General features: G+C 36.1%; 1 protein-coding gene across 1 annotated transcript in view; it reads right to left on the reverse strand.

Moving 5' to 3' along the window:
• Positions 1 to 10,967, reverse strand: part of LOC149529184 (uncharacterized) — a 184,279-nt gene extending 173,312 nt beyond the window's left edge. Inside the window, exons 1-5 of the mRNA XM_089809814.1 lie at positions 10,438 to 10,967; positions 10,190 to 10,349; positions 7,566 to 7,637; positions 7,236 to 7,307; positions 6,959 to 7,030 (exon numbers count right to left, since the gene is read on the reverse strand). Coding sequence (XP_089665940.1) covers positions 6,959 to 7,030; positions 7,236 to 7,307; positions 7,566 to 7,637; positions 10,190 to 10,349; positions 10,438 to 10,549 — 488 coding nt within the window. The 5' untranslated portion in view covers positions 10,550 to 10,967. The remainder of the gene's footprint in view (positions 1 to 6,958; positions 7,031 to 7,235; positions 7,308 to 7,565; positions 7,638 to 10,189; positions 10,350 to 10,437) is intronic.
• Between the last annotated feature and the right edge of the window lie 5,909 nt (positions 10,968 to 16,876).

The following is a 16,876-nucleotide window of genomic DNA, read 5'->3' on the forward strand; positions in this document are numbered from 1 at the left end:
CAAATGTGCAACCCTTCAGAAGATATTTCACTTCCTCAGTTATGCTAATCCAAGGGAGTTTTCGTTCCCAAAGATCACCTCCAAATGTGCAACCCTTCAAAAGATATTTCACTTCCTCAGTTATGCTAATCCAGGGGAGTTTTCGTTCCTAAAGATCAATTGACTATCTGAAACCACTTGGCTCCACAATAGACTATGTGATTGAATCACAATTTGATGTCAAGAGAGAAGTAAACAACTGAATGATTAGAATGAAGCCTCCGGGTGCCTATTTATTCTTTTCTCTCCACTTTCTCCAGAAGCTTCTAGAATATTATTTTATTTTATCTATTAAGTGACTTTATAAAATATTTTATAATTCAAGTCACTTTATTAAATTAATTAAATATAAAGTTACCTTTTAATATTTATTTATTTGATAACTTTATAAATAATTAACTTAATACCACTTATTTATTTAATTAAAATAATTAATTAGTCATCCTCATAAAATATTCATTATTTTGGACAACCTAATTAATTAAATTAATTAAATCAAATTGCCTCCAAAAATGGGAACATGACAATCTATTTTATGATGGGAATATTACAGTCCTCTGGTCCCAAAATTTGCTTGTCCTTAAGCAAATGCAATGTCGGATGTTGTAGAATGTGCTCACCTTCCTAGGTTCTGTCGTCCAACAACAAGTGTTTCCAGCGTACTAAATATTCCTTCATTGTTCGATTCCGCAGGGTCTTCTCATGTACTCCAATAATCTCTATTGGTTTCAATATGAGCTTTCCTTCTTCATTGAGCAATGGAAGGTTTGTAGCAACCGTGACGTTCTGTCCCACAACTTTCTTCAGGTAGGAAATGTGAAAACGTTATGAATACCGCTCCCCTCTAGAAGTTCCAGCCTGTAGGCAACTTCACCAATGCGGCACACTACATGATAAGGGCCATAAAATTGTGGCTTCAATTTTTCTTTTCCTTTTTCTTTCAATGAGGATTCTCGGTATGGCTGGAGCTTGAGGTAGACCAAGTCTCCTACTTTGAAACTCCTCTCTATTCGATCTCTATCAACGTACATTTTTTGTTGATTATGTGCCAGTTGTAAGTTTTCCTTCAGGTATCTTAGGATGTCCTGTTCCTCTTCAAGCCAGTCCCTCACCCTTGGTGCGCGACTATCTCCCAGAACTGTGTTGATGAATGAGAGGGGTTCATACCCGTATAGAGCTTTGAATGGTGTCATCCTGATGGACATGTGGTACGTGGTATTGTAACAATATTCTCCTAGGTCTATCCATTTGACCCACACCCATTGTTTTGTCAAAACATAGTTTGAAAAGTAACCTTCAAGCCACTTGCTCACAATCTCTGTTTGTCTAAGGGTGGTAACTAGTACTTGGTGACAATTTTGTCCCTGCCAACCAAATAGTTCTGTCCAGAAGATGTTGATGAATCGCCCATCACAATCACTAACAATGTTTTGGGGTAACCCATGCAGATGAAAGACTTCTTTAAAAAATAAATCGACTACCTATGCAGCCTAAAAGTCTGATGAGATGTCGAAGAAATGTGCATACTTCGTTAGTCTGTCAACCACCACGTAAATACAATCCTTTCCATTCACCTTGGGAAGTCCAGTAATGAAATCCATCGGGATACTTTACCACTTCTATTATGGAATTGGCAGAGGTTGTTGTAACACAATGGGTAGAGTATGTTCGGATTTGTTCAGCTGGAAAACCACACACTCTCTTACATACTGCAATACATCTCTTTTAAGACCCTTCCATGAAAACCTCTCCCTCAAACATCTATAAGTTTTGAGGAAGCCCGAGTGTCCTGCCAAGGGTGAGTTGTGGACTTCCTTCAAGATTTTCTGCTTCAATTTGGATTCTGGCACTAAAAATATCCGATTCTTATAGTAAATGATGTCATCCACCACTTTGTACCAATCATCTTAGGTGTTGCCATCCATTAGTTCACATGCAAATGTGTTTTTGAAATATTCTACCAACAAATGTGCTTTTTAGTCAGCTAAAATCTAGGTCAATAAGAAAATAGTAAGTTTCCTGGACAAAGCATCTGCAACCACATTGCTCTTTCCTTTTACATATTCAATGTCAAAATCAAAAGCCTGAACCTTGCTTACCCATTTTTTTTCCCTCTCGTTCAAGTCTCGTTGCTCTAGAAAAGATCTCAAACTATTGTGATCCGTACAAACAATGAACTTGGCACGCACCAGATATTGTTGAAACTTGGTTAGTGCATGCACGATGGCCAACATCTCTTTGTCATAAATGGAATATAAGCGTTCTGTTTGCATAAGCTTCCTGCTCTCATAGGCAATACAAGTATGGGACAAGTGCTTGTTGCTTCTTTCAGCTTATCAAAAGTGAGTTGTGCTTTTTCATTCCACTGGAAGGAACCCTTTCTTGTCAAATCTGTTAATAGGGCATTGAGTTGAGAGAATCCTTTTTAAAACCATCGGTAATAACTGCACAGTCCAAAAAATCTTCGCAACTCTGTGAGTGATTTCGAGGGAGGCCAATCAAGAATAGCTTGAATCTTCTCTTGATGAACTTGAACTCCATATTTATTGACAACATGCCCCAAGTACAATATTTCCATCATACCGAATTCACACTTGGATCGCTTGGCTAACAAGGACTAGTCCTTCATGATCCATAGGACTTCGTCTAGATGCTTAAAGTTCTCTTCCCATGTCCTATAAATAAGAATATCATCAAAAAATACTAATGATTACTTACGCAATTGTTTGTTGAAGATGCGATTAATGCATGATTAGAATGTAGTAGGTGCACTTGTTAATCCGAACGACATGACCAAGAACTCATAATGTCTGTAGTGACAACGGAAGACCGTTTTTCCCATGTCTTCCTCCCTCGTGCATATCTAATGGTATCGAAAACGGAGATCTATTTTCGAAAAATAGATTGCGCCATGTAATTCATCCAGCAACTCATCTATCCTTGGAATGGGATATCTATTCTTTATTTTTTTTTGTCCAATGCACGGTAGTTCACACACATGCGCATCATCCCGTCATTTTTTACCAATACCATTGATGATGTGAAAGGGCTAGAACTGGGACGAATCCATCCTTTCTCCAACAGTTCTTGAATAGTCTTTTCAATCTCATCTTTGAATTTCTTGGGATGACGGTAGGGTGTGGTTATGACTGGCTTGGCTCCAACTTCCAACTCAATAGTATGTTCAAACCCTCGATAAGGTGGTATGTTAGGAGGAATGTCAATAAGAACTTTATCATGTTCACTTAATATATTGTGGAGATCATCATCATGGGGAGGTGTTTGTTGTCCTTTTATAGGTCTCGCCAAGACGAAACAATGTGTAGCCCAAGCAACGTTATCACGCCAAAAATTGCCTCCATCCGATGCACAGAAACTTTCTTCAGACCTTCATTTGCTATTTCATGGAGAATAACCTTCTTTCCATCGACAACAAAAGTGAAGTCCATTTGTTTGAAGCTCTAAGTGTATTCATCAAGTGTCTCCATCCACTGTATGCCTAGAATAACCTCCATATCATCAAGGTCCACTATGAAGAAATCCTCGGTCACCATGTGATTTGTTGTTGTGATACTTAGCTAAGGAACAAGGTGTGTGCAGGGCAAGAGAGTCCCTCTGGAAACCTTGACCTAAAATCCTGCGTGCATCTCTATAGGTAGACCTTTTCGTTTGACCAAGGATGAGTTTATGAAGTTCAGAGTGGCTCCCCTATAGAGCATCACCATAACCCTTTGTCGTTGAAGGGTTCCCCATACATGAAAAACCGTGTACCTCGGGCTACTGGCTAGGGGATAGTTCCCCCGTGCCATACCAATGCTGCAATTATTTCCATACGGTTCAAATTAGCCATGTTGGTGTCATCGTGATGTTGGTTGTCTTCAAAGGGTGTTTCTTCCTATCCGTCCTCATCATTGGACACAACCTCAATGTACTGGATCTTTGCTTTTTCGAGGCATCTGTGCCCAGGTTCCCATGGTCCTTTGTAGTTGAAACATAGTTTCTTCCTTCGGAGCTCTTGTTTAGTAGCTTCATCCACGTATGGCTTTCTAAGTGGAGGTTTGTTATCTTTGTCCCTCAAAAACACCAATGGTTTGAAATGTGAGCAATTTCGTGAGGATGATGTTGTTGATGATGCCATACTCCTTGCCTTCTTAATAGCCTCCGACAGGGTGGCAGGATTGAACCCTTTTACCCAACCTTTTAGTGGTTCTGTCAGTCTATCCATGAAGAGCACTATCCATCTTCTCTCAGAAATGTCCGTGACCAAAATAGAGAGTTTATGAAATTCTGCAATGTACTGGTCAACCGGTCTAGTTTGCCTCAGTTATCTTTGAAATTGAGTTCTGGATCTTCACCGTCAAATCGTTCTATCAATCTCTTGATGAATTCCACATAAGTATTTATTTGATCATGCCCCAGTGTGATGATGTCATGATGCCACCATTCATGCACAATTCCCTCCAAGTGTAAGGCCACAAATTTAATTGCTTCTTCTGGCACGAGATTAAGCTGGAAGTAAGTATCTATCTTCATTACCCATGCTTGCACAGATATGGATCCAGATCCGTCAAATGGTGACAGATTTACTTTACTCAACTTCTTCTTGAGATCGTTATTAAAATATCCTTTGTTTCTGCCTCCTGAATATGTCATTCTCAGATCTACATAATCTTTGTAGGATATATCTTTCTCAAAATTGGCATTCTTCCAGTCTTCTCTCAACTGTTCTTGCATTTCTTCAAAGGTCGGTTGCTTCCCTTTGAATGGTGTCTTTGTCCGTGGGGGAAAAGATGACATAGAAGGTCGAGAGCATGCTAGATGAGGGTTTGTTTTACCCGACACCGAGTCTGCACTGTAACCATTTTGTTCTTCGGATATGTTATTGTCTGCCAACTTCTTGAGAGTCTCTTCCATGAGTCACTGAGTATCATTGACGTGTGCTTGATTCCTGGCAAGTTCTCTCAGTAGTGCCACGAGTTCGGCGGCTATGAGTTCCAGTGCAAGAGCCATTCTATCAATGGAATGGGTTCTTCTTCTCTTCTGGCTATAAACTCTCATTCACTATCCACAGGCTGGCAAGATCGAAGCTCTGATACCACTGTAATGCTCCGTAATAACTCCAAATTGAAATGAGTTACAGGAAACCGGAATGACTGTACGGATGTGACCAGATTGGTATGCACAGAGAAGACTAGAGGGTTGTAGGGGGTATGGCAGGGTAGATGTCACTGTGTGGTCATACGATGGCAGACTAAATAGTCGTACGATAGTCACCAAGGGTCATACAGTAAGGAAAGATAGGGTCGTACGGTGTGTGGGGATGACCATACAGTACAGGGTGATCGTACGAATGGCAACGGAAGGTGATTGGGGGGGGAATGGAAGGTCGTACGATGTGTGGAGAGGAAGACGCTCGACAGAGAGTATTTAGGCCATACGGTGGATGCCGCTTGGAATCATGGATAGGTAGTGGGCCATACGGAATATGAAATGGATCTATGCTTAGTGTCAAAACAATACATTTGCTAATTAATGCCAAAGCAGCTGATTCAATCTATTACCAGAGATATAAGTATATGCATCTGCAATAAAGATAGTGCTCCAATTTCCCAGATCTGACCGAAGTATTACTTGCAACGGAATAGGGTGAGGGTTGAATCCCATTGAAACCAGAATAGCCAAATAGGGAAGATCTTTCACTTCCGAAATGGCGAACAACCGAGAATCCCAATAGGAATTTGCAGTACAAAGAAATATAATCCAAATTGCATACCTAATGACTACCTACAAGCCGTGCTTAAATACCCATCGGGGAAAACTTTCCAAGGGTGTACAAAGATAGCCGATGGCGACACAAACTATGGAAACAAAACAAAAATGGGTCCGAGATATATTAAATCAATCGGCTCATTAACAATAGTTTGATTAATAATCTATTTTATGACGGGAATATTACATTTTTCCATATTGGTTGAAACTCAATATAGTCTTGCAAACTTGTAGGATAAATAATGTTGTGAATGCATCCTAGTTAAAGAGAGATGAGACATCGAAGAAAAAGAAATTACAAGCACTAGAGCTTGAGGAAGATACAACAAAAGGAAGAAGAGAGAAGCGCAAAGTATAAGTTGAAGTGAAAAATGAATTCTTCTAGAACATAAATAGATAGCACCAAAGTCAAGATGGATTGACAAATCTAATGGTGTAAAGTCGCATGCTATAAAATATTTGAAAATCTCAAAGCCTACTTAGGAATTTCAAAGCCTTATTTTAATGGCTTCTCTCCTAATTCCATCACCCATTCTACTTTAGTTGAACTGGGCAAACCTTACATCACATCGGAAAGAATAGGTACAAGTTGGGTCTCCATCACACCTCTACATTCTTCCAATTCCCTCTCCTTTAATCTTCTTTCGGCAACTCTTCAAAGAGGGACCTGCTAACCTCTTTAATAGGAGGCTGAGAAGGTATTGCAAGATATTTTTTCCTCAAGACAAGATGCAAGATCCTATTGTTACAAATTTGGAGGGAATCCTTAGCAATCATGCTTCTTACCTTGGCTAAATTGCTCCATTTCAATATAAAATGAATTGCAACTCTTATGAGTCGGCTTGCACAAATTTGTTTTCATTTTAAACAAGAAATGCCTCCTTTAATGTAAAGCCACAAAAATATCATGGTACTAAAATATGGACATACTTATAAGATTTAGATTTGTGTAAAGGAATTAGACACCAGTCTAACTCTGCCAATTATCTATAATATACGAAGTATGAATGAAGATGTTTAAAAAATGGCTACACTTTTCCTGCTTGGTATTTTATTTTGCATGATTATAGAATGGCTTGCAATCTCCACAAGTAAATATATAATATTATATATTATTATATATAGAAAAAGAGAGACAGAGAGAGCTTACAATACTATCAGATTGTGAAGATTCCCAAGCTCCTTTGGTACAGGACCAGAAAAGTTATTAATGCCAAAGGCCCTGAAATAATGAACGTTATTTAACATTGTATGATGCAAGATATCTTGAGATGCAATTCAAAGATCTGCTAGTAAATAAATTTGAATTGACAAACCCATATGATATGAATGAACCAAAAAAATTTAAGTAATCAATGTGATTTTGGTTATGATTTCATTCATTCAGTAAACTAACACTAACACATGAGAAAGAGGAAGAACCTCACAGATATTTCATGTTGGTGAGGCTCCCCAAGAAAGCAGGAATGCGACCATTAAAATAATTCTGGTTCAGATTCCTGCCAACAAAATCCACAGATAAGTGTCAGGATAATAGAGACAATAACAAACATCTCTCAAACTGCTAGTCTTCGAAGTGGCATCAAAAGAAAAAGGTGATATTTCTAAGACAATAAAATCTAAATATGTCACTCATTTTTTTCTAATATGGAATTTTAATGTCCTTCAGTAAGCTAATATTTTCATACGGGGGATATCATTTTTATTATCCAAACAAGTAGGAGATAAAATTACCAACAAACAAGCTTCAAACTTACAGATCGAAGAGGTAAGTCAGACTAGCCAATTCTTCTGGAAGCTCTCCTGTTTTGTCCAATGCATAGACCTTCCTAAAATAAGAAAGGTCCCTGATGGCTTAGTATTTAGTAAACATCAAATTTTTCATCTCATTTTGGGAAAAAGTTCTCAACCTCACTGCAGAAATTTAGGGTAAATAAGTACTAACCATTCATCTTCTTTTAACTGCATTTTCAAGTTGAATTGAACAAATAAAAAAATACCAAGTCAAAGTAATATAACAAAACTGGATTGAAATTTAAGGAAATTTCAAGATTGAAATAAAGCCGACACAATTGAGCTGATGTGACAGGAACTTGATTAAGTTGAACAAATATTTCATCAATTCTTAATCTGTCTCAGGATTGAATCGAGGAAAATTGAGATAAATTACCATGGTTTATAACTTTATAGTGTGGGAAAACAATTAAATCTTCTTACTTAAGTGTATCAGCCAGCATAAAAGTAACTTAATTTCTGTTAGATAAAATAAACTAAAAAATTAAAATAAAATCTAATTGCTTACCATCAACATATGTTTGGAGACTTGAAAGTTAGTTTTTAAAAAATACCAGTGTAGCAAGATTTAGTCAAGCCTTTTCAAATTTTTTTGGGATAATTCAGTTCAAGGTGCAATAAACATGTCACACACTAACTGAATTGACTCAATTTACGTGATTGACTGATACTGAAATATGGCTCTTATTATGCCTAAGGCTTCTTTTATACAGCCCTGCGCCTTCTAGCTAGATATATAGCTATTAGCTACAAATATTTTAAGCTTCCACTGTCTATTATATTCAAGAAAAAATTCTTTATAGAGAACTGTATATGAAAAGAAATAAAATCGATGTTTCTGTTCATAGAGATCCATCAGTGAGATGATATCCAACAATTCCCAGATAGATTTAACTTTTCTAATTCTTCTAGAAAACTCAGAAAGCTCTACAATCTCAAACTAACAGACAAATTCAGCTAAGAGTAAAACACTTAGTTTCCTTTATTGGTTTTTAACTTTTTTTTTATAGGTAACGGCGCAAAGTCTAGATTAGTTTTTTTTTTCTTTGTTGAAATTAATTATTAGTGTTGAAATTTGAGTAAATTTGAACTTAAGACCTCCAGGATAAGAGACTCACAAGTTATCATTGTAAGCTCTTGCCTATTGCTTTTGATCTTCAGTTAGATAACTACAAAGCCATACTTTGAATTAAATGCAGAATAGTCAAGAAAAATGGCCACTTTATTCAGTTTTCATACGTTTGTTGCATCAGTTTGAAGTACAATATCGGAGACAGGACAGGGCTCTGCATCAGGAGTTTTACTTGACTTCAATCCCCTACCCTCCTTTAAGTTGTAATCATGTTGTGAAGTTGTGTTGTAGCTTTCAGAATAAGACCTGTCATACTCATACTGTATGGATTCTCCATTGAGATCCACTGATGTAAGTGGATTGCCAAGATCAAGTTCATCTAAATTTTGTTGGACAAACTGTTAAGAAACTAGTAAACCATTAAATTCAAGTTTAAAACTAGGACTGGTCATGATGTTAGAAATGTGAGTACACAACTTGAATAATTTATAAAGTACATGTTTGAAATAAATTTGTAATAAAAATCCACAAAGGTAGTCTCAGACACAGAGTCAGTATATCAATTGGCAGCGAGCCTCCCCCGAAATCTATCCAGGCTATAATCTTGGCCTCATCTCTTATGATCTTGAAGCCACACACTTAGCGAGTCTTGATCTCTGGTGGGCTTATTTAGAACCATTCAACTTCACCACCAGAACAATGGCCCATTGATTCATTTCAAAACCTTAACCATGTACTTAATACAAAACCATACTTTGAATTAAATGCAGAATAGTCAAGAAAAATGGCCACTTTATTCAGTTTTCATATGTTTGTTGCATCAGTTTGAAGTGCAATATTGGAGACAGGACAGGGCTCTGCATCAGGAGTTTTACTTGACTTCAATCCCCTACCCTCCTTTAAGTTGTAATCATGTTGTGAAGTTGTGTTGTAGCTTTCAGAATAAGACCTGTCATACTCATACTGTATGGATTCTCCATTGAGATCCATCCAGGCTATAATCCATCCAGGCTATAATCTTGGCCTCATCTCTTATGATCTTGAAGCCACACACTTAGCGAGTCTTGATCTCTGGTGGGCTTATTTAGAACCATTCAACTTCACCACCAGACCAATGGCCCATTGATTCATTTCAAAACCTTAACCATGATTTTCCAAACAAAATAATTGATGAATATGATCTATGTTGATTGAAAAGTTGGAAAACCACTTTGTTGGAAAAATAATCCACACTTGGGACTGCAAAGGAGTAACTGGGCCTCATTTTACTAACAGAAAGGCCTAGTTTTAAGTTTTAATTAGTCATTAGAAAAATCAAGTATATAATTAACAATACATTCCATTGAGCAACAAATTTACCGTAGAGCATAATGGTAATTTGTGAGCCTTTCATGTGGGAGGTCTTTGGTTGGAGTCTACTTGAGCTTAACACATTATAATAATTAATTACAACAAATAATAATTAATCTAGACTTAGGCCAATTATCTATCAAAATAACAAGATTACTACATTACATTTGTGTAACATGGCAGATGATTCCTGAGCAGTCACACTTGATGCCAGGATTTCCTATCTCCGCACTAGAACTGGCCTGACCAGAGCATGGATCTGTGGTATTCCATATTGCAGATGAAGCAATTTTCCACCTCTCAGAAAGTGACCTTATTGCAGAAACTGTTATATTCAAACAGGGCAACGCTAAATAGTCAATTCACAAAACGTTACTAACTCAAAAGAATTTTTTTGCATAAACTAAACTTGCCTTCGATAGGATCTGTGATTCCTATTACTTGAGCTGCCAGTAAAAAACATCCAATGCTGTAAACAACGCAGAGAAACCAGACTGATGAAGCTGAGATATTAATCCTTGACATGGTGGCGGAAAAACTAAACTTGAATTTTAGCAGTTCCCAACATATGAAAGCTTCTATGAACTACCGGCTACTTCAATTATATGGACTGAATCCATTAAGGGAATCTAACGGAGCGTATTAAGATACAAATTGAAGTCGGATTTGTAAGGATGGCTTATCACATAGATTGATGTTTCAGTTTAAGGTACCTGTGAGAAAAATTGATGGAATAGTAACTCCAACTCTATCCTGGTTTAAAAATTGATTCTCAGGAAGAAAGTTAGGGATGGAGGCAGAGTGAAAACTAGTCCGAACTATAATATTTCTCTTATTTTCAAGCTTGACCAACTACATTGACTGAGAAACTTATCCAGATTATAATGGTTTTCCTTGTTTTCCGAGCTTAACCCACTATATTGACTGAGAAATTTAATCCCATACCACTGATATTTAGGTGATTGGTCTGTAATACTTCTCACTGTAGACATTTTTTCATTGAAAAACTTAATTAAAAAACATGATTTTGTTGAATTTGTTATGTTTCGGGGACCATTACAAATTGACATGTCGGGAGGACATTGCTGCATTATCTGTTCAAACACTCGTGGTCATGGCATCTTTTCCACGATACGGGACTTGGTCTACTAAGACCGGTGGCTAATTTCGAATTCTGCATTTATCGTTTAGTGTGAAGGTTCCATTGATTCTATATATTTATTCCTTTCTCTTCATTATTTAAAGGATTGCTGACTGTTATCCTTTAAACTATTTAATAAGTTCAATTGCCTCCTTAATAAAGGGGGACCATACAAGAAGGAAAATAACGTTTCTCATTAAATTTTTGGGTTAAATTATTTAATTATAAATAGAGAAACTTAAAATTTGGATTAAAGTTAAATTTATATAAATTAATACATATATTCAATATCAGTTATCCTCCATTCTATTATAATATAGGTTATATATAAAGAGTCTTTCTAATCAAAAGATTGCAAGGTAGGTGACAAAACTTACTAATAATGCAATATGAAACACAAAACTAATTTAAAACATTTTTCCGAAGTGAGGGGTTGAATTGTTAAAAATCTTCACATATTTAAGAGCAATGGAATTTCAATAGGAAATTTGGAACCAAGTTGGTTATATTGTGAGGGACCACAAGGTAATCAAGTTGACACAAAAATCTGAATATATAGAGATCTCCTTTAACAATTTTGCAGAATTTAGAGTAGCACTACTAGGATTGGAATTGGAGTTTTCTCTAATCATGATTAATGCCTTGTGTGTTTCTCTAATCATAATCAATGCCATTAGGGAGAATAGTAGTTCCAATTGGAAACTTGATAAATGGCTCAAACTAATTCTTGAGTTGATTAGCAAGTTCTTAGATCACAAAATTTCTCACAAGGGAATGGTTTAGTTGATGAGCTTGCTAAATAAGCCCCAGAGAACCCTATGTGTAGATGCATAGTGAGACTTTATGAGGAAAATAATCTAATTACTTGGGCCTCTTCTAAAAACATGGGAAACAAGCACATCACCTCACCTCATATTGTCTTTGAAGAAACACATTGACTTACAATGTGATTTTGGTACACTAGGAATTTTCGTGTTCTATAGTCACCATTTGTATGATGTCAACCATGGTACACTAGGAAATGTGTTGATAAATGCAAGTTCACACCTCCACAAATATTTTCAAATTTAATGATTAAAACCAAGTTAAATTACCATTATTTTGGGTTTATCTTGATAATTGTTAGGGGAAGATACCGGTAATGATTATACCTAACTTTGCATGTTCAATTGAGGGACCAAATGATGTAAAAAAAATCAAATTATTTTGGTTGTTCTCATATGTGGCTTGATTGCTTAAAGCTAAGGTTTTAGCTTCTCACCAATAACAACTAATTTTGTAGAAGTCATTATGTCCATATAGGCCAAAAAGTAGCCAAAACAAGATGTCACCCAATATTAGACACTTGGAACCCTAATAATGTTTCATTTTATACCTAATTATAAATAAATGAAAACCAAATTTTGAATTAATAAAATATGCAAAATAAATTAACCATGTTTACATTTCAAATCATAGTAAATTAAAGACATTAGAAATCATAAGCTCAAATTGTAAATAAAATTTAATATATTTATTATTAAAAGTATGTATATATGGAGATTATAGTAACTAACATAATTCATCGAAATTAATACTAATGAACAGTAACCCATAACATGATATAATCTATACTCTCAACTAAGTTCGGTTGAAGAAAAGATAAAATAAAACACCCTATGAACTCTGGTATGGTCATACAACGAATGTAAGTTATTTCAAAATCTTTGGAAGTAGGTGTTATATTCACAAGGATGCAAGGAATGGTAAATTTTATTTATAAGGAGGTGAAGGTATATCCCATGGTTATTCATCTAAAAGAAAAACTTACAAATGTTTGGACAAAACTACTAACAAGATGATTGAAAGTGAAAATGTAAGAATTGATGAGTTTGAAGAAAGGAATGATGTGGATAGCAAGAAGGAACCTAAAGATTACAACAATTTTGTGTATGTGTATGAAGATGCACCAAACACACTACCTAGGTTACAACAAAGAGTCATCGAGCACCAAACAATGTCACAGGAGTTTCAAATTGCTTTACCTGAGCACCAAACAATACGACCTAAGAAAGAAGTTGAACCCCTACCAAGTGGAGAAATGCTAAGAATTAGAGAACTGAACCTATATTGGCCAAATATGTGAGAAATAATCATTCCCTAGAACAAATTATTGGTGATAGAAGTTTTGGAGTATAGACAAGAAGTAAGTTAAGAGACAATACTTGTTTAATATCTAATTTTGAGCCAAGAAGAGTTAAGGTTGCATTGGATGATGAGGATTAGATAAATGCTATGAATGAAGATATTGATTAGACAAAGAACAATACATGAACATTAATACTGAGACCTGCTGACAAGAAAGTGATAGGAACCAAATAGATTTTTACGAATAAGGTAACTAAAATTGGAGAAGTGGTAATAAACAAGGCAAGACTCATTTGCAATAGTTATGCATAAGAAGAAGGAATAGATTATGATGAGACTTTTGCACCTGTGACTAGATTGGAAGGTGGAAGAATATTGCTAGCCTATGCCACCTACAAGAAATTCAAAGTTTATCAAATGGAAGTCACATCAACATTTCTCAATCGAATACTTGAAGAAGAAGTCTTCATTGAACAACCTGAAGGATTCATTAAACCTGATTAGAGGAACATGGTTTGCAAATTGAATAAGGCATTATATGGATTGAAAAAAACACCATAACAAGCTAAGAACTTACTATTGTGGCTACTTTGGAAATGGTTCTTGTGAAGGCTCTCACTCCTGCTCCTAGCCACACTGCTCACGCTGGGTTTCAGACTATTGATTCTTCTGCCCATCATCCTCAGGCTACTACTGGGGATGCTCATTGTTCTCAAGTTGCGGCTATGGATTCTCTTCATCCTCCTATTGTGGCTCAGATTGCTACTATAGTTTTTGCTTTGACTGCACCTGTTGTGGATGCTCTTCATTCTCCTAATGCTTACCCTGGGGCTTGGGTTGTTGTGGGGAGATCTGCAATTTCTTATGCAAATGTGGCTTCTTTTGAGGCAGGTATTGGTGGTCCTATTGTGAAGAGGGGGCTCCATTTGATTGTGCTTGTTTTTGTAAGTAACCCACTTGTGCTTCATCTAGATTCATAAATTGTTAATGAGATTTCCAAATATGTGGAGCATTACTCTTCTACTACTGTTATTTTTCATTTTAGGGGTTTTTGGCCCTCTCTTTTAGATTTTCATGCTTGGATTTCCAAATATTGGGAACCAATCATTTCGGATTTAGTTCAGATTTACCTTGTGGCAAGGGTTTTTTTTATTGTGAAATTTGCAAATGCTGAAGATATAAATTCCATCTTGTATCGTGGTTTCTCTTGGGAGGAGAGGTTCTCCCTGATGGCCAAACCTTGGTAACAAGATTTTAATTTGACTGTTAAATCCTTTAATAAGATTCCTCTCTAGGTAAGGCAGTTGAATCTTCCCCTTCACTTTTGGCTAGATTCAGTCTTGGAGGCTGTAGGGGAGGCCCTTGAGGACTTCTTGTTGGTTGATTCAAAGTCTTCCAATGTGTATAGGATGACATATGCTTGCATTCTTTTGGAGATTGATGTCTCCAAGGGGCTCCCTAAAAAAATTAAGTTAGCTTCTCCAATGGTTCTTAGATTCAACTTCTTGATTATGAGGATATTCCCTTCAAATGTAGGAAATATCATAAGATCGACCATCTCCTTGCACAATGCTCCTCTGACAAGGTTAGATCGAAGAAATCACCTTCTTGGTGGTTGGGGGTTTCGGAGGATCACTATACAATTTAGAAAGTATTCACTAATGTGGATGGGATGGATAGCTCTTCTCAACATGATCTTTCTTTGGCCGAGGATTCTGTAGCTATCTTTGATGATTTGAATGTTGTCCCTATGGTGGATTTGACTTAGAATATTGTTGTTGTCCCTTCTTTTGCTGCTGAATTTGATGATTTGAATGTTGTCCCTTTGGCGGCTTTGATTCAGAATGTTGTTGTCCATTCTGCTATTGACTCTGTCCAAAACACTGTTGCTAGTACTGATTCAATAGTTTTATCTCCTACTATGAGAGTTTTGGGGGTTAGTAGTGGTGCAACCCCTTTTTCAGTGGTTTGCCCTGGGGATTAGCAGAAGGCTGCTGGCAAGGTGGAGGATGGATGGACATCAGTTAAAGGAAAAAAAGTCAAATCTTACAAACTTTCGTTTGATATGTCTTTACGTTCTCAAAAGATTGAACCAAAATGTAAATCTTGATGGTCTGTGGCTTTTTGGATTATTAGTCCTCTTGTCGGGAACTTTGGTGTGTCCCTCTACTTTGTCAGGTGGTGTTCCATAGTTGTATTAAGATATGGTGGTGTTCCACAATTGTATTAAGATCATTCATTGTTATATCTTTCTTGTCCCTTTGTACAAGGTTTTGGGTCCTTTCAAAACCTTTTTTTACTTAATCAAAATAAGCACCAAGAGCATGGTATGAGAGGTTATATTCTAATTTGATTAAGATTGGATTTTCTACAACAAGTGAGAACAATAATATGTATTTGAAATGTGAATCTAAAAATATGGTGTTGGAAGTGAGATTAAAATTTTCATTAATTTGTAAGTTCATCAAACAAGGAAAGGTATATATGTAACTCAATCTTAAGTATGTAAAGGAAATTTGAAGACTTTGGAATGGACGAGTCTAAGATAGTCAATACACCTATGGTGACTAGAGTGAAACTATTAAAAGAAGACACTATTGGAGAGGTAAATGAAACATAATATAGATCCATGATTGGAAAACTATAGTTTGTTTTATACAGTAGACCAGATATTGCACATGCTCTTTGAATTGTTGCAAGGTTTTCCTCTAATACTAAGGAAACACACATGACTGAAGTAAAGAGGATATTCATATATCTAAAAGGAACTATTTAAGATTATACTCTATTGTATAAACAAGATGATGACTTTAATCTTAGAGTCGACATGGATGTTGATTGGGTTGGTAATATTCATGATAGAAAAAACACAAGTGGTGGAGCTTTCTTTTTGGAAGAAACATTGAATAAATGGATAAAAAAGAAACAAAGTTGCATTTCACAATCAATTGCTAAAGATGAGTATGTTGATGCTTCGATCAATTGTTCAAATATCGTACATCGATTAAGTGACTTTTGGAAGGTATGCAAGAAGAGATAACTGATCCTGTTACTATTTATTGTGATAACACTAGTGCAATAAATTTATCAAAAATTACAATGATGCATGCAAAAACGAAGCATATTTCAATAAAGTATCATTATCTAAGAGAGAAAGTACAAGAGAAACAAGTAAGGCTTGTATGTGAAGTCTAAACAACAAATTGTAGACATGCTTACCAAGAAATTGCCTAAGGATAATTTTGAGCATCTAAGAAGTAAAAGGGGATCCTATCCTTATCCAAATTTCACTAGGTGAAGGGTGCATTTTGCATCAATTCATGGATGAATAGAAATATCTTTGTGCAGTTGATGCAAGAGTTCATTCTTTAGGAAATTCCTAAAGTTGTGAAGAAGACCATGATGAAACTGATGTACACTATACATACAAAGTACAATGATAACTACAAGGTTTTATAAGTTTCACATTGGAACTTAGAGTGACCTTTGGCATTTTTGTCAAAGGGGAAGAGGTGAACCAAAAAGGGAGAAGTATACCCAAAGGGGGTGAGAAGTAATAAATGAAGAGAATGATGAAGAGTAAT

The sequence above is a fragment of the Cupressus sempervirens genome, chromosome 11 (genome assembly GCF_028749045.1).
Source record: "Cupressus sempervirens isolate cs-2001-9-10 chromosome 11, ASM2874904v1, whole genome shotgun sequence".
In the NCBI taxonomy this organism is placed as follows: Eukaryota; Viridiplantae; Streptophyta; class Pinopsida; order Cupressales; family Cupressaceae; genus Cupressus; species Cupressus sempervirens.